We start from the raw sequence: 27,120 nt of genomic DNA, 5'->3' as shown, positions 1-27,120 counted from the left end.
CGTCTGAAACTAGACTGAAAATAAAAAACAAACAGCACGTATAATGTTTTCTATTTTGTCATTCTTCCTTCAAATTTGAAATACAAATGTCAAATAGTGAAGGCACAAATAAAACCTAGAGGAATATTTGCTCTTCAACCTATGCTTACTATTAGGACTTGCTAAAACTGACAGCACCAAAGGAATAAACTTGGAAGACTTTTGCACAACGCACCACTCATCCCCTCTCACTACAGATATTTAGACAGGCAACAGAAGGCAGCTGTTCACACAGGATGATAATGGCTACAGTTGAGCTCAACTCCCTAGTTTCAATGAGCATCTCTGTTAACATTTGTAAAAATGGGCTTTGTCCAGTAGAACTACCCATAACTCTGCCCCTCGGAGGTAAGTTTGGCCCAGCAGCTCAGGACAGAGTTCTACAGCCACATTGATCTGTCCCTGCTGTCCAGTACCAAAATGAAATAAATTTGAAAATAAGCCAGCTTCAGATATCTATATAGTCCTTAAGGAAATAGCCACTTTGATGTATTAACAAAGGCTAATGCACCATCCTCACCACCACCATCAAAATAGCTACCCAGGGCTCTGGATGGCAACGCAAATCTGTGGCTACAGACCTTAAAAGGCAGTTCCAGAGAAAATAATGCACTCTCCCTTAAACAAACTGGCAAATCAGATGCTTGCAATAACATGCCTGAAAATAGACAGTCATATTACAAATGACCACCCCAATAATTTTAGAAAAAAAATACCCCACTCCATCTATGTACATGGGGAAACAAAACCAACCATGTGTAATATATTATTCCTTTAAAAACTAATTTGATAATATAATAAGGTTTCTGTCACCTCTCTTACGTCAGCACTCTCTGCCTTCTCTGCGAAAAATAATTTCTCTTCAGACTAATCCATGCAGCTTTAGTAAAAAGAGCTTCCAGGCTGGTCCATTATGTCCCTCAAAAACGTTCCACAGGATTGCCAGATTCTTTCTTATCAGGAACAAGAGAACCCACCATTCATTTTTAAAAGGTGATGTCATCAACTGTGGACATGTACACAGCCTGACTGGATTCACTGTTTCTTCTTACAGCAGCTGGATGCACAGTTACCAACCCTTACATTTTGTATTTTTCACTGCATTCTTTCCAAGAAAGAATTCTTCCTTCCTAACAACTTCTTACTACTAATTTGACATATTTATTATTCAGAAAGACTGGTAAACTACAGACCCTTATTTCATCAGTTCAATATGCAAAGCAACAATGCAAGCTCCTAAGCTCCTCATTTGCTTTCTCTTTCCCTGAGAAGTTAACCAAACTGGTTCTCTCTGGGCAGCCATCTGATCCTTTTGCTCTCCCAAAACCACCAACAAAAAGGAAATTAATGCCAACTGTGGAGGTGATTTTGTATTGACACTTTTCCAATAGAATCCAGACTTAGACCACCAATGTGTTTCACAGGGGACATCCACTCGTCATCAGATGGTTGTAATTTCCAACAGCAACTGTCCTGGGATGCATTCAAAATAGTAACAAAAGCAAGGAAAGATTCTTTATTTCATTACCAATTTTTGCACCATTGATTCTTCAAGCTGGTGCTGTATTTTTAAGTATACCAATATAAACCATCCTATTTAAAATTGTTACTTCACTACAAATACAAACCATAAATAAAATATAATCAACCTATCCAAGATAAATCGATATTACTTTATATGTTACGTTAACCTGCTCCACTTCCATCTGCAGTATAGTTAATATTTCCTTTCATCCCACCAGCCAAAAGGCTAATCCTCACAGCAGCTGTTACTACTCCAGCACAGAATGAATGTGAATTTAACCTCTCCTGGATATAGGCTAATAAATTCTGTTGTTTTTCTAAGCACTTCTGTGAATTAAAATGGACATTGGCTTGCCATCCAAATTCATGAACAGGTCTGAAGTGGCTTTTAGGCATGTCGCCAAATAACTTCCCAATTCCCTTATAGGGTATAGCTCTCACTCCAGAGATCTTCCAAGCAAAAATTGAGAAACAATATCTTCTCCATTTCCTCGAAATTATTTTTCATTTTGTTTGCATTATTTAACTAAATTATGCACAAAATCACATTAAAATAATATTAAGGGTCTATTTGCACTCTTCAGTTCTCAATGATTTCAACTTAACTGTACCAATACAAATATGAGAAGAATATGCCCTCCTGCAACCTTCCTGACAATGCAAAGGGCAGGGTATTGAAAAGCTTGTATATAAAATTCAACCCAGCAAACATGTTTGGATATTGAAAAAGGCTGAGGAAAACAGGAATGCTCCCCAGCACTGTAAAGATCCATTATTAGAAACAAAAACATTTTTTAGCATGAAAACCAGCACATTCTGTAAAGTCTTCCTTTTCTCCAAGACTTCAATCTCCCTATTCAAAAAACATAATTCAGGCTTTGATTTGGCAAATCACTAAACTCTAAAGCAATTGGGAATCTGCAGAATTGAAGCATGTTACTTGTGTTTCTGTATCTTCCCTCCTGGAGACAGAATATTTCCTCTTTCGACAGGAAGACATCGGCCGGCTTGCATCAATGTACGGCTTTCAACATTTTAAAATTTGAAGCATTCAGGGCCCCTGTACTGCGACTTACCTGCTGATAATGGGTTTTCTTTCTGTCTCACCCCCCTAACCACAGTCTGCAAGACTGACATTCAAAACAGAAGAAACAGATCAGATAAATAGACTTCAAGCAATCATAAACTTCCAACCCCTTGAAACTAACTCAGTCATAAGCAGCCAGTAATCACTTTAATGAAATAGCACAGCCGTTTCAACCGCATGCCCCCCCTCCACAGCCATTAGATCTGATCTGCCCTACCTACCGGATACGGAATTTAATCTTGGCTTTACGCTGGCACGCGGCTGTTCGCCTTCCCGCCCTCGCTGGGCCGCCGCAGCCCCCCGCCCGCGGGCGGACCCCCCGCACAGCCGCCGCCAGGGCCAAGCGAGCGGGCAGAGCCACGCGGGGTTTCGAGTTCTGTGTAAATCACCTCAGCGCTTCCGGCTCCCGGGCGGGTCTGACCGCGCCCGCCCGCCGCCTCGCACCTCGCCCCGTCCCCGAGCCGCTGCAGCTCGCCGGCGGTTCCACCGCGGCAGCGTGCGCGGCGCCCTCGGCTCCTCTTGCTTCCCGCCACTTTGTCTCCTCAGTCAGCAAGGAACGCCGCCGGCCCAGAGCCCTGCTCCGCCCGCTCCCCGCGTGCTCCTGCTCTCCCGCCGCCGGCGTCGTCCCTGCTCTGACAGGAACAGCGGAGCGGGCTCCCGCCCTAACCTGGCCCTCACCTCCGCCTCAGCAGTCTTAGTAACACTACCGCACCGGGCGCGGTTTCTCGCCCTTTCCCTCGGGGCAGAGGCCCGGGGGGTCGCGTTCCCCCCGCACCGTGGCGGGCCGGCCGCCTCCGCTCCTCTCCGAGGGGCCGCTGAGGCGGGCGTAGACTCCATTTCCCGCCCTGCCCCGGGGCGCGCTCCCGGCCCGCGCGTCAGCGGCGGGGCGGGGAGGGGCGTGCGCAAGATGGCGGCGCTGGCGGCGTGGGGCTCGGCGGCGGCGCCCGGGCGGCTGTCGCGAGCGCTGTGGGGCTGTCGCGCGCGGCGGGGGCTGTCGCAGGCGGCGGGGCCGGCGGACGGTACGTGAGGGGGGCGCGGAGGGGACCCCATCCCCCCCATCCCCGCCTCACAGGCCGCGAGCCCCCTTCGGCCGCCCGCAGGGCCGGGAGGCAGGCCGGGGGGGCCGTCCCGTGAGGGGACACGGGGTGGCGCGGGCGCGGCCGTGTCGTGTCGTGTCCCGCCCCCCCCCCCCCCCCCGGGCCGGCGGCTAACGGCAGTGCCTCGCCCCGCAGGAGGGGCAGCGGGCCGGCCGGCCTTCACGGACGAGGCGGTGCAGCGGCTGCTGCGCAGCGTGACGGGGCTCGACCTGCAGAAGGTGTTCCGGCCGCGGAAGCAGGAGCTGCGGCCGCCGCGGTACCGGCTGCTGACGGAGGCGCAGCTGCAGGAGGTGGGCTGCTCGCCCGGGGGGCCTTTCGGCGTCTGGCCTTGCTTCGGGCCGTTTCCCAAACGAGCGTGATTCGGGGTCCCCGCGCTTTAAACGGTCCCTCGTTTTTACCCAGATTTGCTCGACTCTTATGGAACGTGGAAGGAAGTTGGGCGCCCTTTTCCGTGAGGGACAGCTCCTCTGTCATCCCCTTCCCTTGTGCTTCCTAGCTCTGTGAAGTGCCTTTGCCTGGTGTTGAAATTGCAGCCCTGGGAATCCTCTTGACGACTATTTTCCTCCGTGGTCCAGGACGGCGAAGGGGCCTGACTCCAGCCGGCTCTTCTGCAACCGCAGTTGCAGCCATCTGTAAACTGTTGGCCGTGGTTTGTGCTTTGGGGGAAACTTACTGCAGAAAAATGCCTGAAATAAGCTTGGTGTGTGCAGTAGTGTGCGTAGATTTTAGTTCTGGAGCTTGCTCCAGCCATTTGCTCCAGTTACAGCAGTGGTACGTTGTTCAGACTCAGGTCATCCACCTGGGGACGGAATTAGTGTCTCACCACTTCTTAACTGCAGAAGGAAAAAAAAGTTTTTAAAAATTTCTCTCCGAGTGAGAATAATTGTCCCAAAATTGTGTGTTAGCTCTCCAACAGAATGATTTTTTAAAAATTGTAAAATGAAACTTTTTTTTTAATTAAGGCCACAAGAAAAGCCATTGAGGAAGCTAAAGAAAAATTAATCATGCCCCCTGTTTTGAATGAACGAGAGCCAATTGACGATGTCTTAGCGGAAGACAAATTCCTTGAAGGAATGGAAACGACAAAATATGTGTTTACGGATTTAACTTACTCCGTTCCACATCGTGTGAGTAATGATATATTAATTTATTTTAAAAGCTCTTCATGCTTCATTTCAAAATAAGCGTTAGGTTTTAACAAAATGTAATTATAGCAGTCTGCAAAAAGTCTGAGAAGTTGCAAATTCAGCCTGGTACAAGGCACTAGAAAGACATGTGTTTCTAAATGTTTGTTTCTAACTTATAATGATAAATTAATTCCGGTGCCCAAAAGCGGGCTGGGGGGGAAGCTGCGGGATAGCTAGTTAATTATTTTAAAAGCATATGCCTGTGATTGCCAGAAGTGCGGAGTTCTTCCGTACTTCCTAGAAGCTTTCTGTGGAATTGGATTGCTTAGTGCTGTGCATAGACCAAAAGATGGAGCTACTTCACAGCTGGAGAGATCGGACAGAAAGCTGGGTAAATGATAAATGAATGCATGTGAAAGCTGTGAGGAAACAGTTGTCGAATAGAATTGTGGAGTGCAGGGATAAAGATGACAACTAGATTTCTTTCTGTAATGAAACATCTAGATTGTCATAAGTACCAGTAATAAGAGGCTGGAAGAATCCTTAGCAATAGTTATGATTCTGAGAAGTCTCCGTGGTTCAAACATGTGTACAGTGATGATCCCATGAAGTGAATTGCCACGGCTTCCATCTGTCACTCCATCTGAGAGCTCTCTCCAGGAACCTGCTGTTTATTCTTCAGCCTCAATGGACTGAAAAACTCCCCCTTCCTATCTGCAGCCCTAAATCAGATAGGCTGGTAAATAAATTGGAGTATATTGTTTTATTAGTCACATTTTTTGTTTTGCACTTGCCCTTACTGCGTGCTAGCACTTACCTCTGATACAAAGCTAAGAAAGTACAAGACACTTGCATTCTTAATTAAGTACATGTTATTAAATGCGTAAAATCAGGCCAGCAGCAACACTAGCTCCTTTGCCTGGGTGTTTATGCTATCTGTCTAAACTTCACAGAGCTGTGGCTTTTAGTGGAGGCACATGCACAGTTACGTCATACAATAAAATTAAGATGCAAATGTAGCACTGAGCTAGCAGGTACCAAGGGGGAAATGATGAATTTAGCACATCGCAACAATCAGAAAAAAATGGTATTATTAGGTGGGTTTAGGTATAGAGGGACTTTGCCAGATATGAAACTATTTTACAATGATTCTGGCTACAGAGAGAGAAGACTGGGAGATGACGCTCTTTTTCTTTACTTTCTTTTCAGGAGCGTTTCATCGTAGTTAGAGAACCAAATGGTGTCTTACGCAAAGCAACCTGGGAAGAGCGAGACCGGATGATACAGATATTCTTCCCAAAAGAAGGACGCAGAGTTATTCCCCCAGTGGTGTTCAAGGATGAACACCTTGTGGTAGGAGCTTCCTGCTTCTAAGAACTGATCACTTCTGCTTGCCTGTGCTCTGATAGTGAAACTGTGCTGTTGAGACAGGGTGGCTCTGGCTAAGCCAGTCTGCCTGTGTGTTCTAAGCTGCTTGAATTCTGGTTTGAACAGTTGCTGATCACTCTAACTCATTTAAAATACTTACTGTAAAGTTTCAGGTTGGGATGAGGTAAATCCTGGGTAGGTGTAAAGATTCTGATGTACTGTAAGTCCAGATTTCATTGTTATACGTTGATGAAATTGTATATGCTTAATCTGAAAGCGTGAACTGGTGTTTCAGAAACAAAAAAATCGAGAAATGTAGTTATTAGTGTCACTGAGGCAGTTACTGCACTTTTGTCCCTTTGTCTTGCGGTGAAGGGGTTACTCAGTGTAAGGGTTGCCCGGAACAGAAGTACTGTGACTGCTGTTCTCATTGTGGGTAGTTGGAATGGTGTGATACAGAATCTGTTCCCAAATTTTAACTTTTATTTTAGACTGTATTTCAGCAAGACCGTCATGAGGATATCCTTAACATGTGCATCGCTCAGTTTGAGCCGGATTCACCTGACTACATCAGAGTGAGTTCGTTTGTCATTTTTCTAATAAAAAATGAATATTAGTGAAGAACTTTAGGGTTTGTTGTGTAAACGTAAGTATTATCTGGTGACCAAAGTTGCTGTTCATGTGTTCTTTCCCCCCCCGACCATATAGATTACCTGTTATCTTTGCCATGAGCTTTTTTTCTTGAATCGTTGAGAACACATAACTTCTGTTAGGCAATTCTTCAAGTACCTTTTCTTGAAAGAAAAATTTCACCTCTTTGCTCTAGCATTTTTCTCCTTAAAGAACAGATTACAACTTGACAGCAGCAAAAGGAAAGTTATGTTCCTCCTTCCTCAAATTTTCAGTATGTAGCTGGTAATTAGCTATCTCTTAACGTAAAGAGGTCTATGCCTAAGCACTAAGAGCTGGGTTATCCCAGCGTTACCCTGAATTGTAGCACGTCTAAAGCTTTAAGGTAGCATGGTTCAGCCTGTGGCTTACTCCTGTGCTTAGAAAATAGATTGAAAACTTTAAGTGGGAGGTGGAGGGGAGAAACTGTCATCAAGCTCCAGTTATGCTAATGAACTGAAACCTTTTCCACGTGTAGGTTCATCATCGGACATACGACGACATTGAGAAACATGCCAAATACGATCTGCTCCGTTCAACAAGACACTTTGGAGGAATGGTGTGGTATCTGGTAAACCGGAAGAGAACAGATGGCTTGCTAATAGATATGATTCACAGAGACTTGTGAGTGGTGCCTGTCACCTGTTAGTTCTGCTTATCTAAATATTTAGAAAACAACAAGCACCGTTGTTTGAAAATAAGACCAGTATTTCTGTAAGGTGTATAGAAGTTTTCATTTCCGTGAAATTTTAGGCTAGCTGTAACTTTTAGCTATAGGGTTGCTGAATGGAAGCACTAGCTACAGTCGACAAAGCTGCAGGGTATTAAACTGGGTTCCTGCAGAAGTTAGCCTTTTGCAGTTGCAGGGGGTTTGGTTTTTGTTTCCCTTGTAATTGTCAGTACACTTGCAGCTCTGGGCAGTGCTGATCTTAAAGCCTAACAATTTTTATATTGCTGAGCTCACTTTTGGCTTTTAAGATTGATACACTCTGAGTTTTAGAGCAATTCTGAAGTAGCTTAGGAAAGATAAATATGCTTTCATTTTAGATGGATGGACTTCTATTAGATACGCTGCTAAACTTATTCAGAATTCCCTGAAACAAACAATATTTTATTGCTCAAAATGTCACAGGAGCTAGGAAAAATTTGTACAACCGAATTCCAAGCTGCAGTGCTGGTGGCATTCATCTCCTACTGCTGAAGTTGGAAACTTTGAACAGCTGGTCAGACCTTACTTTTAAACCTGAGGATATGAAGAAATACAGGGAAGCTCCAGTTTTGGAATTAAATGTTAAAGGGAACATTCAAATATCTGGACAATTTAAATTACCAGTCTGGAGCATCTGTGCCTGTCAGCCACCCCCTTTTGGCTTATGCTTACTCGTATATAAAACACCCGTTTCAGTTTTAAATTCAGCTGAGGGCTAGGTGGCAGGAGACCTCTAATGCTACTTCTGTAAGACACGCTAGTTTTTCCAGCTGGTGTTAGAAAGTTTCTGTTTGGCACATTTGTTCTGCTAAATACTTGTTACGGGGTAATTAATTGTATTTTACAGAGTGATTTCAGCTTTATTACCACCGAACAGTACACTAGGCTTAAACTGCAGTCTGGACCAATTTGTGTCCCTCACCTGGTGCTCGCGTGCTCCTGGTCTCCCTTCTCACGAAGGGGCTGCCTGTTTAGCTGGGGGTTCTAGTGACTGAAGACGTGGTGAAAGCAGAAGTTCATGAAAGCCTGTGGTGTGCAAAGTACACTTCCTCTAAACACTAAGTATTAAGAGAAAGTAATTACTACAATTGGCCCTTTATTTGTTTAGGCTGGATGATGCTACGAGTTTAATCACACTGTATCATATGCTTCACCCTGAATGTCAATCAGCAAAAGAAGCTAAAGCAGGGAACCTTCAGGGAGCTGATCTGATCAAGGTATGCTTTTTCTACTTGAAGGCTGCTGAGCTGCAGAAGAGAAAGCTTTCTCTCCTTGCTTTAAGAAGGAGACACTTAACTAGAACTGTTGTGCAGGCCAGGCTGTTTTGGTTTTTTTAAACTCTGTCTTAGCTGCACCAGGATTTCAGTTGTAGCTGGCTGATCTACCACTGGAATGATGGAATCTGATTACGCAGCTGTGCTCTTAACCGTACGTTAATCTCTCCTGCCTTTTGTGTAGGTATTTGCGAAAACTGAATCACAGAAAGAAGGCTATATACAACTGGCCCTCCAGGCTTACGAAGAAGCAATGGCTACTTCTACAGCTTCATGAAATAAACCTTAGTTTTTTTCAAGTCTGTTTATGAACCTTCTCTGTACAGGATTCCACAATAAATACTTTGAACAACTGTTCTAGAAATTTTTTTGCCAAAGTATGTATGTAAGAATCACTGCAGCAGCTTGTTTTCAGAAGTTCTGTAAGTGAACTTACAGCAGTCATCATGACTTGTTTTAAGGTGACAATCTGCCTTAAGCTTCATTCCTTTACTGTTGCATCTTGAATCTAAAGAAGTGCCTGCAATTCAGTTTACTGACTGAATTAAGCATAGGGGCTGGACAGCTTCATTTAGGAAAGTGTGTAACACCGCATCTGTCCCTTCAGGCATATTACTGTTCCGTTAGCTAAAAGAACTAAAAGTGGTGTCTGGAAGTGTAGCTGAGCTGTTGATTGTGACCAGATAACAGTGAAAAAGTAATCATATGCCTCTGAAAAATCAGGTTAAAATATTACTGCTTGGCCACTATGGTCCTGTTTTAAATATGTGCAAAACACACTATTGAAGCTGGGTTAAGAATAGCAGAATTACTAGAAAAAGGAGAACTGAGGAGCAGAATGGTTAAAAGGCTTTACTGAATTAAGTGATAAAGGAAAACATTTTTTAGTATGCACTGGAACAGGCCTACATCTTGATTTCCACATTCTGGAAAGTAATTCTTTTTGTACAGCTGCTGGGTCTATTCTTCCTTCTACATGTACATGGTCCACTTGCAGTATAAAAATCAAATTAACTTGGAGCACATAGTCCACAGAACTTCATTGCTTTGTCTGGAGTAATGGATTTGGTCAGCTAAGAAGTGTGTTCACTCATCTAAGATCTCTTCATCCAGATTGATGTCTGTGGTATCAATATCCTCCAGATCCAAGTTATCCAAGTCATCTTCCAAGTCCAGCAAAGCCTAGGAAAAGAAAAGGCTAGATAAAAGGGATACCAGTCTGGCTGCATGTTAGCCTGCTTACATGATGTATGATTCTGCAGGATGTGTTTGCACACTGCCAAACACAGTGCTGAGGCAGTCGGGGGGAACCTAAATGTTAAAATAAGCTGCAGCGAGAAGCTGCCTTCCTGGTAAGAAAGCATCTCTCTGAGTTGCAATTTGTTACTGTGTTCTGAGCACCTGTGTTTGGACTGAACCCTTCGCTCCCTGTCAGCCCCATGGCTGTAGGAACCGGTCCATACTGCTGTGTTCAGTTTCTGCAGCCAAGAGGAAGGGACCCATAGAATCACAGAATCACAGAATAGTAGGGGTTGGAAGGGACCTCTGCGGGTCATCTAGTCCAACCCTCCTGCCGAAGCAGGGTCACCTACAGCAGGCTGCACAGGACCTTGTCCAGGCGCAGTCCTGGGTCTATTCATACAGCAAGTGACCTTGTCCAGTAGCTTGGTTTAGTCACATTATTAGTTGAAGTCTTTAACATAAAATGAACTCAGTGCTTGTATTTCCCTTTGTAAAAAAATGTATTTCAGTACCTTTTGATCTCTTGCTGGAAGTAGATCAGAATTCTGCAAAACAGTCTTCATCACTTCTGGTTTAGGAGATGGAACAGGTTCTTCAGCCTTCTTCTAATGAAAAAGAGGTTCGTTAAGTTCTTTTGCATTTAAATTATTTCAACAAAATCAAGTAAATAACAGCAGACCTGTAACCCCCTCCCCAGTAGTTCTCTTTCAAAGTTTCCCTCAGTAATTCTTCAGCCACATCTTCACAGCCAGTCAGCGTTCCAGTCCTGGCTCCACTGGAGACCACTGTTTCCCCACCCAGTTTATTTAGAGCAGTTGATGATTGAATCAATACCGTGAAAACAACCTTCAGAAAGTATCAGCTGACTTCAGATACTGAAGTGCTGTGAGAAAGTACAGAGACTTTCAAGGTCCTCAGCAGGAAAGAGGTCAGGTTCCTTGCAAATCTCACAAGAGTTTTGGCAAGCAGAGCAACAGTCGCTGGGCTTTGTGTTCCATAGCCTATAATGGCTTAACAGCCCTCCTCCTCCTCTCTTCACTGCTGCACAACTTTTTTATTAAGATAACTCATCAATTAATACCATTTCTGAAGCAATGGCACTATTCTGTTAATTATGTAATAAGTCTAAATATGTTTATCTCTTACAAAACTTCCCATATTCAGCTGTAAGAGACAACTGTTTCAGGACTTCTGTGCAGTCATTAATGGAATGCAAAGATGCTTCTAACACCAGCAGTCCTGTCTTCAGTTTCTAATGCAAGCTCATTCTAATTTGGTTTAGATAAAGAAATAGCATTGCAAAAGTCATCATCTTTAACAAACATGCACAGAAGGTTGATTTTGCTTTAATGGTACTTGCTTTGATACACAAGAAGGAAATAGTCGCTAAAGCTACTTGGAAGCAAGCTCCCTTCTCTGAACTGTAAACAGTTTCGTAGCGCATCTCTTGTGAGGAAAAACCAGCGAGACAGAACAGGGAGCTGGGACTTTGTCTCTCCCTCAGTTCCAGTGCAGTTCTTTTGGAAGGTTACACCTCAAAGAGCTGTGCCAGCATCGCTGTCTGTCAGAAACTCTCGCATTCTGATTTTCATGTTCAAGTGTAAAGTGTATTTGACAAGAGCAAGAATTAAGACTTCTCATCTTCGGTTTAAGCTCTGAAAAGCATTTTAAGTGTTCATTTAAATATAAGGTATAAGCATACAGACTGAAGTCTTGTGTTTTCTGCATAATACTTGGACAACTGAGGTGGTAAAAAAAAAAATCAGTTTGAGTTACTTCAGATACTGATTGGAACAGGTTTTCAAATAATTGAGCAGGATTCCTAGTCAGTCAGTTACGTAATAGTCTTATTCCATAACCATGCACAATAGCAAAGAATATAAAGCATTTTTAATTACTGTAATATGCAGGAGTTTCCACGTTCCAACTACTGAGCTTTTAGAAAACTAGCAGCAGCTCAGGCAGTGTTGTATGTGCAACCGAAATTGTTTTTCTGCAGGACGAGTTCAATGGTAAGACTCTGATCACTCACATGCACTAATGAAAGACGGCCCAAGATAAGTAACCACACAAAAGAAGTCATTTCCCAGTCAAGAAGTCATCAGTAGTTACAGAGGTAGATTAAGAAGAGCCTGAGGCAAGAGAACGTGGAACTCGGCTGCAGTGCTTACAGTCACGCCAATACGAGCAATAATTTGTCCACTGCTGGTGAAATACTGTCCAGGGTAGATGTTCCCACACAACAGCGAAGGTGCCTCTTTCTCAGAGTTATCATTTAGTAGTAACACTGACCTGAGGTGCTGTTACTCCAGAAGGCTCAAAGCCTTTTGCCTCTTCAAGTAAGTTTCTTTCTTCATTTGGCTAAAAGTAAAAAAACATAGGGTCACGGAACATTTAAGGGGTTGCACCGACTTGCTTCAACCTGAATTTACACAGCACCAAGTGTTTTTCTTCCAGAGCCAGTAAGAGCTCCCACTTCTTACTTACAGTGACAAGGGGGTATTCCCTGGCTGGCCGCAGGTCAGCAAGGCTTTGCTTAACGTATTCTTCAGCAACAAAAGCTTCCTTTAATCCAGGGAAAAGATTTTCATATTCTGTAGGATCAGCAAGGGACTCGGCAGCTTTCTGATTGACTTTAGAGAGATTCTCCCGCCACAGTTTAACCACCCTGGAGATGCAAGCCGTATCTGTTACACACAGCTGAGTCTGACAACACTACTCATGCCCTGCGTATGCGCTGAAGTTACCTTGAAACTTGGCTTGGCAAGTACGTCCGTGCAAGAAAAGCAGCTTCTGGGAGACGCCCGGTTTTAATCAGGAGTTCCAAACATGAGTCAAGCCTAAAAGATTATTAAATTTACTGGTTAAAATGACATTTTAAAAAGACACATTTTTGTATCAGATTAGGTGGTTATTCTATTAAAGTGCTTTTATTTCAAATTTTCACATTGGCAGCCATCATGAAGTAGAATCAGATTTTCTGCAAGGGCACGTGCCACAGTCTCTCCATGAAGGTTTAAGTCAGCTGTAGTTACCCATTTGAAGAACCCAAGGTTCTCTGCATTTGGGAAAGCAGAACATAACAACCTGAACCTCTTGCTTGGTACTTACTTTCCCTGCAGGAAGTAGCTCATAAATGCAACATTGTTCTTGCCATCTTTTTCTGCTCCTTCAGCTAACTTGTTCACCATGTTGGCATTTCCTGAAGCCGTAGCCAGCAGCAGTAGCCCTCCATAGTCCTGTGCATGGTGGAGACACTCCTGGGCTAAGCCAAACTGGCATTTACTAATGGCAAGCTCAGCAAGTTGCTTCCATTTCTGTTCTGACTAATGGTACAAAGAGGGAAGGGGGAAGAAAAAAACAAAAAGAAATAACTCTTGCATTTTTGAACAGCATTTAAAGATTTTCAGAGCATTCAACATGAAAATGTGAGTTTACTTGGGAAGGTACTACATCCCATCATGGCATTTGTCTTCCCTCTGAGATACTACGATCACTGCAGCTTCACAGCATGACACAGTGAGCGTTCGACGCAGATCATTACACAGCTATACCGCTACATACACAGTTTTTTGTTAAACGTGGAGAGGACAGGTAGAAATAACTCCAGAAATTTAAACAGTAACAATCTCTTAAAGAAAGCTCCCAAGTTAACCTTCAGAATGCAAGAAAGGCATTTCTGTCTGCAATGAAGTTAACATTCCTTATCACTGACTTCATTGTTTTAGAACAGGAACCGAGAGACCAATTCCCTGAATAACGGCTAGGGGACAAATCACTGCCTGTCAGTCTTCCTAGCACATTAGTCTAAGCTTGCCAAGGCTGGAACAAAGGCCCAGAGGCTTCGGTCCTGCCATTCCTCCTCACTGTTCAATACTGGAGATTAGGCGTTGGTTCTTGGTTCAAATTCTGTATTCTCCAGGAGTTCCTGTAGCTTTCTGAGCAGGCAACATTGTCCTACCCCATCCCACGGCTTAGATTCCTTTGAATTACAGGCAGAAGAGCTCCATCACAGCAGCTGGAGCCATTTATATTGTGTTCAGAGAGCAGTACTGCATCCCCCATACCACTGTCTCCTCTTACAGGGTCTCTTAAAACGCATGCCAATACTGAGAATTAGTAAGAACCATCTAAAATGATACATTTACCTCTGCTTCCACTGCAAGCTGATACGCTATTTTTAATTCTCCAAGTTGAAGAGCAAGTTCAAAACGATGCTCCGGATCTGTAGATACGGCAAGAGCTTGTTGTTTGAAGCCCTAAAATAAAAATCTGGAAGTAAGACTATGATCTGTCAGGTCAAACAGCATGCTGGATGTTCTGACAAAACCCTCTGTACAGAAGGTTACAGTATTCTCAAATAAATATGGGTGATTAACAAGAGTTTATGCTTACAGATAACATTAGTTTGCTAAGCAACACCCAATCAATTAGAAATGTGAGTAAACCGATTTACTAAGTTACTGATAACCAAGAAGTAGTTTTCTTGCCTGTTTTTCAAGAAAATGTGCAACTCTGGTCCTCTGTTCTTTTGGAATTGTGGGAAGAACTTTGTCAGCCATACCGAAATCTCTTCTCATCACAGCAGTTTGATATTCAAGCACCGAGACCAGCAAAGAGTAGCTAACAATGTTTAGCTCCTTATCACCCAAATAAAGCCGGTTGTCCTTAGGGATATACCCCAAAAGATACATTGTCCTGAAACAAACCAAAGAATATTTATCTTAAATAGATCCACTACCACATAGTCTAAAAAAAAAGAGTCCAGTAGTTCTTCTGGTAGCAAGAATACTCACAGGAAAGATTCTACTTTTACTCTGTGTACACTTCCACATAACACTGTTCACTCCTCCAAGATTACATTACTGCCGCAGAACACACATCAGCATGACAGGCAAGAAAAAGTGGTAACGCCCAGCAAGCAGGTGAGAAGGCTCACCATGCCCTGACTTCGTTGAAAGAACCTTTAACACTTGCTTACAGCCTGATGCAGCAACTTACCTGTCTAAATGGGCAATAGTGACAATTTCTCCTCCCACATAGTAGTTGAGTCTGTTCACGGAACTGGTGTAAATAAAGCAGTCTCCTACCCACAAGCCTGTTCTCACAATCTCCTGAATCTCACCAAGAACCTGCAAATTAAATTTCATTTAATTAGATACACAAAAAGGTACTTTTAGATAGCAGTAAGACTATGGCATTTTCGAATTAATATTCTGTATGTCAGTAAATACTTGGGCAAGTTGCAAAAATAAGTTTAGGCACATACTGGAATTAAACAATGCTTTTAGTTTTACAAAAATGCTGCAACATGAAATCTCTGCCTTCATTCTTCACTAAACCAATTATAAGTCTAGGAAACAAGGACCAAACTAAGCATTCAGCAGGATAATCAAAGACAGCTTTCCTTGTGGAATTCTTGTTTCTGACATTTCACAGAATGAGGTTTGTTTCCCCAGCTTGTTCTCAAACTTCAGTAACTTTTCAAAACTTGAAAACTGGACAAAAAGTTTAAACTATGTAAACATACTACCCAAATGTGTGTTTTAAAAATAACTTCTATAACTCTGTGAGAATAGTAAACAGATGTATGAAGAGAAATGTAGGCACCAAGGTCTGTCATGCTGGGATTCAAACAGGGAGACTCTCCCCAAGGAACCCAAGTAAAATCCTTAAGAGCGTTCCTCAGGCAGATGTATATATACTGCGTGGTACTCAATGTTCTGGAAACCAAAATTTAATAGCACCATGTTAGGGACTAAATTTGCTCTACTCTGGGAAGACCTCTAATCCTGTTCCATTTCTTCAATAGAAGGTACCTCAAAAGCATCTTCAATTCCATCTTCAGTGACACCTTCATGTGTTTCTTGGGCTGCTGCAACTTTTTCCGATAGGTATTTCAGAATGAAGAAGGACTCCTCCGTAGCAATGCAGACAAGCTCACCCGAGTCAGACCAGAAAATCTGTATCATCAGAATCAGTTAATGGCACTGTTTTAGAGACCCCAAGTTAAGAAAGGAGTACGTATAAATTAAACACACTAACTCTAATAGAAGCTTTAGGACCTGAGAAGCCAACACATACAGGGATTTTTTTCCCTGTACTGCTACAAGATGAAATAAATCTAACAAGTTATTACTTTACAATTGACAGCTCTGCTTCATTCAAGAAAATCAGTACTCCATTAAAAAAAATAAAATCAGTAAACAGAGACAGGTAAATATCTTCAGTCCCACCTAGAAACTTACATGCTTGGGCTGAATTTCAATTCTGCGGATCAGTTCTGTGTTTTCCCAGTCATAGAATGCCAAACCATTAACAGATCTGACCCCTAGCAGGAAGCCACCGTAGATGCCTGCAAGAAAAAGAAGGTGGAAGAAATCCACATTGTACAAAAAATGCACCAACATAATCTATTTTAAAAGTAAATACTTACCTTCCGCTCCAAAATCAGGTTTGAATGACTTCTTCTCTTTGAAATTCTTAAATATCTTTACAACACTGTTGCTCTCCCTGATTGCGTATCTAAATAGAGATTGCATCGTAAAAAAATATAAAAATTATTCAGCTTCTAAAGTAGCAAATTACTAAAATAGTAAGCTGCTACAAAACTGCATTCGATCTATCTTCAAAAATTGTCAGAGTGCTACAAATGCACAATTTTAAAGCAGGACAGTTATTGACAGTTCATTATCCACACAGGCTTTAGTCTTCAGGCCAGTTTACCATCTCTACCGCCTAAACGAGCAGCAGCAAATTTAATTTAACACAAAGGACAAAATCTGCAACACTTACTCCGAAGAATCATGTGCCCATACGAACTCCTGGGCAGAACCAAAGCTCTTGTTTCTCAAAGCCATTGCTGTGTAGATGATGTATTCACCGTCACCGCACACTACTACAAACCTAGAGCGGGAGAAAGAGGCATTTCTCAGACATCTGTCTTCAGTTCAATAGGCATGAGCAAGCAGACAAATTATCTGAAAAGTTAAAGACTCCTAGCCCAATATAGTCACTGAAATGCAGACAAAATAAGGCAGCTTCGTACATTCCAAAAAAGTCACAGAAATGGATTTGCCTCTGCATCGTGTTGCTAGCTACTGGCTATTCGCTCTTCCTTCTGGTCTCTACTGAGCGGCTCTTGTACCTTGTATCCCTTTACCTTTTCTTTTAATTTAGCTTATCTGCTAGCAAAACACAATTCAAGAGAAGCAATAAAAGAATGTGGTTTGCTGCTATTACCTTATACATTCTGTTTGCATACTTCTTCCCCTACCTAGATCGTCCAACTTGTCTGTTTAAGCAGTTCCTACAGGTGAAGCCCACCTATTACTCTGATTTTACAGTGCCTGGCTCCGATACACTTGTTCTCCACAGGCCCTCAGCCACCAGCACACATGCAACTCTTTTTTCCATTCAAGAAGTTTTCTAATTAAAATTAAAAAAAGGAGAAATCAGAAAAGTTTAAGTGTTGTGCTGTAAAATCTATTACCGTCCATTAGGGTTGTGCTGAATTGTCTGAGGATAGATTTCACAGCTCCCCATATCCTTCACAGCCAGCGGTAATCTTTCTCCATCTTTGATTTCAGCATCTCCCATAGCTTTCAAATTAGCCTGCTGGACTTCTGAATGTTTAGCCCAAATAATTTTTCCATTTGCGTCCATGGACATGGCAGGTTCTTCACGACCAAGCTAGGAAGTGTAGCATAAGAAATTAGCAGATGGAGAAAATACATTCTTGATTTTCTTTTCAGTTGAACATATCTAGTGAAACACCCCGGCTCTGTCTAAAAATACCAATTAAAATGCCAAATTTTCAGTATTTCACATATAATCACAGAATCAGAAGTCAGCTGCTCTGTACACAGGACAGTCACCATTTCTCCTTTCAAATCATTAACTGTACCTTCACAATAATGCTGCCTTCATCATATCCCAGAGCCACGTTATTGGATCCTCTTAAGCTGGCCACGCACCACACTCTCTCCATACCGTAGTTGAGGGTACTTTCCAGGCGGTAAGTGCTTGAGTGCCAAATGCGCACGGTTCCTGCAAGAAAAAGAAATACATGCCTTTTACCTCTTCGCTCAACGCGAGGGCAGGAGGTGTGCAGCCACACCACGAGAAGAGTTCTCCTCTGGCCTTTATATGTCAGAAAATTCAAATTTACCGTCTTCTGAGCCTGTGATAATGATAGGCAACTCAGGATGGAAGCTGACACACGACACATTTTGAGCATGTCCTTCCAGCGTTTGTACACACGTTTTATTCTGAAAAATAGAGTTGGAAATACAGGTACAGATAACAAACATGTTGCTACATTTTTACCTTCATTTCTTAAAAAAACTTCTCCCCCCAAATCCAAAAATTTATCTGAAGACATATTTCCTCTAGATATCTTCCAGTAACACTTATTTCCGAGATGCTCAAACTGTATCATTAGACATATTAAAAACTATGAATGTATTGAGTTAATTTTTCCTCCCCAGAAGAACGTATTTATTTCCCCTGACATAGTTGTTTTCCACTATTTTCAGATTGGTTTCTGCCTAGAAGATATACTTTCTCAGAGCTACATAGCACAACAGATTAAAGCAAGATAGAAAGCAGAGTTCACTGAAAAAAAATCAGAGCAAAACATCTATCTGAATCTAATTACAGGTGAAGACAGATCTAATCTCGTCTTTGTTAAGAATGTTCATTCACACAGTTGTGAAAGTCTACTCTGCTTGAGACAACTAAGATTAGACTATGGAACTGATGTATACAGCCATACATGGTGGGAAAATTTCAAGCACTGTCATGTAACAGTCATTACTGCAGTGATACTTAAATTAACAGCGCTAGCTTTAACTTCTAAGCTGGGATTACTCTAGGGCAACGGGCTTTAAGCACCAGAAAGTACTATCCGACAAATTTTGTCTTCCCCTTCGGGCCATTCATACACCTGTACACAGGAAGAACTTATGAGCTCTAGGTTCCAGCAGCAGAATCCTCAGATTCAATCTCTCTTTCCTGTAGAGCACTCAAACAAGTCACCCCATGACCCCTGAAAACTGTCAAGTAGAAGCACACGCATGTGTGTGCATGCACACACTGGCCTGTGTAAATGCGCATAGGATGAAAAAGAGAGGGAAGGGAATAAAGAAGAAGAATAGTGAGAAGTAAAAGGATGGAAAGAGCTGATACACAAGAAAAGGAACACCTTAATCCACAAAAAACAAAGTCCAAAGGCAGAGATTACTATGTTACAAGAAAAAACCCTAATGCTAATAATAGAAACTTTATGTCAAATTTGATTCTACAAATCAAGTTTGAGGTTATTTAAATTCCCAGCAGGTTTTCTCAAAGGCTAACAATTTTAATTTTTTAAGTGAAAAACGTGTCATGAAGTATTTCCTTCCCACTTCCTTCTTTCCAAGGAAAAACGAGGAAAATCTGTCGGTGTATTCAAATCCTTTCCCTCTTTTTCCACCTCTTCGCTAGTGGTTTTGCTATGGCAGTCTGCACAAAAGCTTATGAAGAGTTGAACACATACCTGGTAGTCCCAGATCTTAACCAACCGGTCATCTGCACCCGAAATGAGATACGGCTTGTCTCCTCCACTGTAATAGTCAATGCAGTTCACTCCTTTCTCATGGCCTTCCAAAGTAAAGTTGGGTGAAGAAGAACCAAGTTGCCAGACCTTCCCAGCAAAAAACACAACAAAAAACCCAACCGCATGTAGCTATTGATCTTTGGCGTCCAGGTCAGCCTTGCCAAACAGAGCAGGTACTCAGGTGTACTTCACAATTCCAAAGATATGGAATGCCAAAGACACGGTTGTTTTCTTACGCAAAGAACCTGAACAACGGCTTATCAAACTACCAATCCTCCCCCCACAAATAAACAGAAATAACATGCTGAGTTGCTCACACTGTGCCTGCAACTCAAAACAATGGAATGTTTCCTTCAGCTTTATTTTTTTTTTTTAAGGACATAAAACCATATGAGACACAGTTTGTAAGAAGTAGTATCTGCTTATGAAATTAACTAATAGACCTAGAAAACACAATCAACTATGTGCGCATGCACAGGTTGTTCCCAATTTTATTTTTTCCAGTTACATTAAATGAATGACAAATCTCACGCTGAATGAGGACTCAAAATGAATCAAGTCAAGGTGTAGATACACTATTTTGCCATGATTATCACATCAAATCAACACTTATACGCACCTAATCTCAACATCTGAGGACGTATGAAATGAAAACTGGCTTTTTTTTTTTAACAGCCAATATACTGATAACTTTTACAGAATGTGAGGAAGTCTCACTGCTCAGATGGCTGTAAATCTATAGTCCAAGATATTTAGTTATAGTTTCACAGCAAATGAGACTCCTCAGGGCCTACCATGAGAAGGCTGACAACACCTCTGGAAACAATTCAATAGACAGACAGCCATGGATATGAAAACAATGGGAGACACGCCCTTACTTTTTTTTTAATGCACACAATTCAAGGCTTTACCCATTATCTATATATGGTTTCAGTTCTCCCAAACTACTCATTGACAGTACAACCATCACCCCTCCCTAACATTTCTGTGTAATCCAAATGGAAATGCAATACTTAAGCAAACCACATTTCAATGATTAGAGGTGACAAGTAATCTTGTATATCTACTGAATTACTTAGTGGGAGCATAGTAACTCAACAAAGGCTCTGGTCTTTGTTCTATAAAAATTCTATTACTGCACCTGCTTTTAAGAATTCTGACCCATTCTCCATACAGTATCACTGGATTGTGTACTCTGCATGATACAATATGACTAAATGACTAAAAGACTAAAAAACCCCCCCAAAAATAGTTTCTTTACCTTGATTGTTCTGTCCAAAGAGGCACTGGCAAACTGATTATTGTCTTTTGGGTTTATGACAATCTGCATGACATAATGGGTGTGTCCTTCAAACACCTGAGAACAAGACCATTTTTTATCCCAGTCCCAAAGCTTAATGAGCATGTCATCTGAACAAAAAAAGAAACAAACACCAAGCTTCAGTTAGATTAATATATTCTGATACCTACCTTCTTAAATTACATAATCCTTAACAACATCAGGTTAAAGGGTCATTCATCCCTTCCCCCTTGAAGGAGGCACTGCTGACACTCAATCACCTGTAAGATTACCGGTCCTTCCTTGCAGAAGGTCCACAGGGAGTACAAGTTTCTCAAAAAGATTGCCCAGTAAAATGGTGATAAAACTAAGGAAGAAATATATCTGTCTTTAAAAGGGAGTTTGAGAATTGATATTAAGGTATTGAATTATTAATCTTCAAATACTGGGCAGATATTATGGAATTGGACGCGCGCTTTCTTCTGCAGCACCTACTCTGACAAGCACTAAGGAACAGGAAGCAGGGACAACCAAGCTGGCTTCCTAGCACCTTTATTTCAAGGGTAAGTGTATCAGCTTCAACAGCAAAACCCAGAAACATATGGTGCTTCTGACTCACACGGCTCTCTGCGTTCTTGCAGAGCTCTGACGGCATTAGTAAGGTTTCCAGGAATGAAAAGGACTGAGTGGCACAACGTAGATGTTCCGGGGCAAGATCTGTTGGGATACTGTGCTCCTCCAATCCCAAGTAACATAGATCATCTCAAATAACTTCCATCTTTTTTCCCAAACTATTACTGAGTTCTCTGTTATCTGCTGCTTAAAGGCAGATGTCCAGCTGAAAACATACTCCAAACCATTATGTAATTTGTCTTTAAAAAAACCCCAGAACTTTAGTGTGGCAAACTCAAATAACAGCTAATTAGCACATCTATGAACCTTTCCTCTGGCAGATATTAAGCAACAAGGTTCTCTGGTGTTCTCTGACAAGAACATAAGCTATTACAATGTTTAAAATTGTAAGTACAGTTGATTTCCCATTAAAAAAACCCATCAATGCATCTGGGAAAGAAATGACATGAAACGACAACTGTCATGTTGGCTACTTGCTCAAGAATTCCTGTTTCAGCAGAAACAGGAAAAAAAACCATGCAATCCCTCACTAGACAGAAAACAGAAGCCTAAAAGTAGCTGGTTAATAAATATTAAAATATAACACAGAACTCTTACCGCTGCTTGTCAGTATGAAAGGCTGCGTGGGATGCACAGCAATACAACGAATGTAATCTGAATGGGCTTCAAACATGTGAACCCTTTCCAAGGTGTTATAATTAAAAACTCTAATTTGCATGTCATCCTATGAAAGGGGAGAAAAGGCACCATTAAAACAAGACTCTCTATGTAATACACTCTACATCCAATGCAGGGTAGATAGAAGAAAAAAAAAAAACCCGAACATTCCACCATTCAAGAGCCTCTAAGAGCATGTATTTTCTGTACATCGCTAATGACACAAATTATACTTTGATTTGGAAATCTATAAATTAGGCAATCCTATTCCACAGCATTTACGAAATGAAAAAAAACTTCAACTAAAATTTCTTTTTAAAAAGATGTGTTTAAAATCGTCTTTTGATTTAAAATTTAAGTGCAAAAATGCTTTTAAAATGATTGATCCTTTACACGATAATGAAAAGCAAGGTTCTCCAACATAAAATTTACAATGATGTTAACGCTGTGGGGCCAGAAGGAAAGAAGTTGTAGCTCTATGTCAAGTAGAAAGGTGATTTCAACTGTATTTTTTAAAAATGAGATTTTTTGGAGGGAGGGGGATATATTTTTATTTCAGATACAGCATTGCTAAAAGCAGTATTCCCAAACCTTTCTTTAAAAAAATTTTTTTGAAGAACTATCTGACAAGGAATAAAACATCAGGTAAAGCTTTCAGAAGTGACCATGACTTACAAAACCACCAGAGTAAGCGAAACTTAGTGATAAACTCTACACTTCTTGTTTTATCCAAAGCATTTACTTTTCCCCTCTGTCTTTGCCTCCTTCACAAGCACGCCTGTCTGAGCAGCAACACCTACAGAAAACACTCCTCAGAAAGGCAGGAAAGGAGAAGTATGTTCTTTTGAGACGATGAACATTGAGCGCACAGAATATGCAAGGACTAATGTCACATTTTCATAGCCACCAAGACTTGGCCCTATTGCTGAAAGCAGCCGCCTTGCCCCTTCCTTACCATTTCTTGCCACTGCATTGTAGCCTCCCTTGGGAAAGGTCGGACAAATACAGCTGCTCGCTGAATCAGATCAAGAAAAGCTGACCGAGATGAAATGAAGTTGATGAAAACGGAGACTAACTTTCATCAGTGACTAATCCAGTTCCCATGCAGCTGTTTGAACTCCTGTGCTGCCAAAGAGGCAGTGTACTTCTCAGGCAACAGTGCTAACTGACACACACTTGAAGTAACTGGCTCACAGCAGCATAAGACAATGAAATGGCAAGAAATTTTTTACTCTGCATATAGGGCAGAAGAGTAGAAAAAGAAATCGAGACAAAAAATTTTAGGCATTACCTCAATTTCAACAAAAAAATTCATTCTATTAAGAAGAACGCGTTACCAAGATTAGAAGAAAACTGTTCCTCTCAAAGTCTACTCATTGAATAAAAGCAGAGTATTTTCCCAGATGTGAGTAGAACCCTAAAAAATTTATTTTTAACCCAACCAAGAAAATAGCAGAAAGTAACCGCTGAGTCACCTTACCCAGGACAGTCAATAGTTTTATCTTAGTTAGACATAGCACTACTAATATTTAGTCAAAACTGGTGCCGAGTGTGTTCCAGTTGAGAGTAAAAGTTGAATCCAGATCTACCTTGCACTACATACAGAATCAGCCACCAATTTAAGGCTGCTCTCCTTTGGAATGAAAAGTTAGGCTTCTAAGCTTACTTAAAGGAGAAAATATCTGGGAAACTATAGCGAAGTACTCCTTTCTCTTCTACAAATTCATATCAAATCATATTATTCTGTGACGTACAAAGAAACGGCATGCAAATAACTCAGAGGAGTACTACTGCCTATGGAAATCACAAGACAATGATAACTTACAGCGCCTGTAACAACCCAGTTCTTTCTTGCCACGAATTTGGCAGCTCTCACTGGCAGGTCGCACACTTCAAAAGTCTTCACCAGAGTCTAAAAATAAAAATAAGTTTATAGCACTGGAGCAAATACCAGTTTTGAAATCAGCTCTTCATCTTTACTCAACAGTGTCCAGTATGTTGCCTTTCACAACTCTCCAAGAATCCTACAAAACTACACGCATACTTTTTAACAGGAACATACCAGTCCAAGCAGGGAGATACTTGCCCGTTCTGTTCTTTTAACATCAGCTTTATGTTCTCCCTTCATTCTTAACCCAACCCCACCTTCAAGTATTTTTGGAGCCGCTGCCCAATTTCAATTATACTTGACAGACAGGTAGATGTCTTAACAGTTCCTACAACCTTCACAAATACAGGTGACAGGTATAAGACAGATGCATCTAACCTTTCAGAAGCAAAGGCATTAGTTCGCAAGGAACCCACAAAGGAGACAATTCTTGAACAATAAATTTACAGGAAATGAAACATCATTAAAGGCACAGCTAACGATATGCGTTGTCTATTATTACAGTGAATTCTGTAATAAAACAGGGGAGAGCACAGTCAAGAAGCGCCATCGATTTAAGATTCTTCTTGCGCATCTAACATTGAAAAACAGAATTCATACATCTGTCAGTTACGAAGATATCATAACAAAGGAAAACCGAAATCATCACCTGTGTTTCATGGTTCCAGACACAGACGCTGCCATTGTAAAGGCTAGCCAACATCCATGGTTCCGTGGGATGCAAGTCGACACTCTTCACCCGGTCAGACCGAGCTGTTAGCTTCCGTTTTATATCAAGTCGGAGAGGCTAGAGGAAAAGAATCGCGAATACCAAGTTATTCACTATAAAACTGGCACAGAAATATGACGGAAGAAGGAAAGCTGAAATTAAACCTTGAAATAAAAGGAGCCATTCCTGCTTTTCAGGCAGACAGAAGACTACTACTCTTACCTATCTATCTGCTTATTTGTTTTTGTAGGGATTTCTGGAAACATCACATCTCCACCAATGGCAGCGTGTCCATTTAATTTACCTTTGTGAAAGTCAGAATTTTTTCATACTCTAAAAGGTATCTCCAGCTCCAGCATAGTCAAAGAAGATGCACTGCACATCTTCCTGGTGTCCCTACACTACTAAAGCAAAGCAATGAGAATTTGCTTCTAACACAAATGGCAGAAAATTAATCTTCCTGCTCCTTCACCTGAAAAACCAGGTGGAAAAGCCAGGTATCACAACGGAACACAACAACATTTGCCCATCACAAATTTATTTCTGCTCACAATTCCAACAGTGAGTTGTAGAATGGAACACTATGTTGTAAAAACCGGGAGGAGGGAGAAGTTTAAGTCTTTCCCTTATAAAGAAGGCTTTGGTCTTCCATTTTCATCGCTGGCAACGTAAAATCAGAGTATTTAAACAGCACGAAGTATAGCAAAGTGATCTGCTAACGTATCTGAGGCATTATAGATTCGTTTAGACTCAAAGACTGTTGAGCACACTTAACGCCGCTGACATTTTATCTTGGAGAACTTACTGGGTAATAGCTGATCAAAGAATGCTGCATGCGTTTAGAATCATAGAATGGTTTGGGTTGGAAGGGACCTTAAAGATCATCTGGTTCCAACCCCCCTGCCATCAGCAGGGACCTCTTCCACCAGACCAGGTTGCTCTGAGCTCCATCCAACCTGGCCTTGAACCCTGCCAGGGAGGGGGCAGCCACAGCTTCTCTGGGCAACCTGGGCCAGGGCCTCACCACCCTCATGGGGAAGAATTTCTTCCTCATATCTCATCTAAATCTGCCCTCTTTTAGTTTACAGCCATTGCCCCTTGTCCTGTCACTCCACACCGTTGTGAAAAGCCCCTCTCCACCCTTCCTGTCGGCCCCTCCAGGCACCGGCAGCTGCTCTAAGGTCACCCCGGAGCCTTCTCTTCTCCAGACTGAGCAGCCCCAGCTCCCTCAGCCTGTCCTCGGAGGAGAGGTGCTCCAGCCCTTGGATCATCTTCGTGGCCTCCTCTGGCCCCGCTCCAACACATCCATGTCCTTCCTATGTTGGGGGCTCCAGAGCTGGACGCAGGACTCCCGGTGGGGTCTCACGAGAGCGGAGTAAAGGGGCAGAATCCCCTCCCTCGCCCTGCTGGCCACGCTGCTCTGGATGCAGCCCAGGATACGGTTGGCTTTCTGGGCTGCAAGCGCACATTGCCGGCTCGTGTGGAGCTTTAGCAGATTAAAGTTAATAAAGCCTGCAGTTACACACGTTAGACACTGCAAGAGGAGCAGATCCCTAGCTATCGCGTGGTGTCTGTAACTTACGGACATGACATGTGATGGCAGAAAATGAACTTGTGGTTTATTTCTTCCGCCACAAATACTGGAAAAACAGGCAAGATAATCGCAGGCGATTCCGTGCTTATCCCTGGCACCGCTCTTACCTACCGCTGCTGAGGACCAGGCTCTGGCTGGCCGACGTGGTTAACCGCACCCGTGCTCCGAGCCCCCGACAACCCCCGGGCCCGTCTGAGGGGAGCCCCGCCGGTAACGCGGCCCAGCGGACCTGCTCTCCGGCTTCAACCGCGACGATGCCGGGGGACCTTCGAGCGCTTTCTTCTTTAACTTACCCGACTGCCACCACGGAACAACGCCACGACTCCTCCGGGCGGCACGGGCACCGGGACAAGCGGGGACCCCGCACAGGCACCCCCGGCGCGCCCTGCTCCGAGCCGGGCCCAGCGCCCCGAGCCGGGGCCCCGCTCCGGGCTCCCCGGGCGCGGCGGCTGCCGGGCCCCCACCCCCGCCAGGCCCCTCGGCCCTCCCGTTCGCGCCCGGCCCTCCGCGACCGCCGGACTCACCATGGCCCCGCGTCTCCCCACCGCCGGTCCCGGTCCCGACCGCCGACGTGGAGCTTCCGGGCCCGCCGCTCTCGCGAGAACTGCGCCGGCGGCTCCCAGGCC

General features: G+C 42.8%; 2 protein-coding genes across 3 annotated transcripts; one reads left to right on the top strand and one right to left on the bottom strand.

Moving 5' to 3' along the window:
* The first annotated feature begins 3,557 nt into the window (after window positions 1-3,557).
* MRPS22 (mitochondrial ribosomal protein S22) lies at window positions 3,558-9,247 on the top strand. The gene is made up of 8 exons (XM_075417522.1): window positions 3,558-3,669; window positions 3,883-4,037; window positions 4,710-4,874; window positions 6,084-6,227; window positions 6,734-6,817; window positions 7,390-7,535; window positions 8,729-8,837; window positions 9,079-9,247. Exons 1-8 carry the CDS (start codon window positions 3,558-3,560, stop codon window positions 9,169-9,171), a joined length of 1,008 nt encoding a protein of 335 aa, XP_075273637.1. The 3' UTR covers window positions 9,172-9,247.
* A 484-nt stretch (window positions 9,248-9,731) lies between these two features.
* COPB2 (coat protein complex I subunit beta 2) lies at window positions 9,732-27,108 on the bottom strand. 2 transcript variants are annotated; one of them, XM_075417520.1, is made up of 22 exons: window positions 27,019-27,108; window positions 24,841-24,978; window positions 24,129-24,215; window positions 22,244-22,370; window positions 20,996-21,144; window positions 19,675-19,821; window positions 18,307-18,406; window positions 18,043-18,185; window positions 17,629-17,828; window positions 16,932-17,042; window positions 16,573-16,661; window positions 16,385-16,491; window positions 15,956-16,099; window positions 15,138-15,268; window positions 14,627-14,834; window positions 14,285-14,395; window positions 13,248-13,462; window positions 12,884-12,976; window positions 12,624-12,804; window positions 12,429-12,497; window positions 10,649-10,741; window positions 9,732-10,076 (listed from the first exon to the last, which is right to left on the bottom strand). In XM_075417520.1, the coding sequence occupies exons 1-22, from the start codon at window positions 27,019-27,021 to the stop codon at window positions 9,981-9,983; spliced, it is 2,742 nt and encodes a 913-aa protein (XP_075273635.1). In that variant the 5' UTR covers window positions 27,022-27,108; the 3' UTR covers window positions 9,732-9,980. The 2 variants fall into 2 exon arrangements, with proteins under 2 accessions (XP_075273635.1, XP_075273636.1); XM_075417521.1 differs by having other exon boundaries at window positions 10,649-10,738.
* Between the last annotated feature and the right edge of the window lie 12 nt (window positions 27,109-27,120).

Source organism: Opisthocomus hoazin, chromosome 4 (assembly GCF_030867145.1).
Source record: "Opisthocomus hoazin isolate bOpiHoa1 chromosome 4, bOpiHoa1.hap1, whole genome shotgun sequence".
NCBI lineage: Eukaryota > Metazoa > Chordata > Aves > Opisthocomiformes > Opisthocomidae > Opisthocomus > Opisthocomus hoazin.
This window is presented reverse-complemented; position numbering and strand designations above follow the sequence as displayed.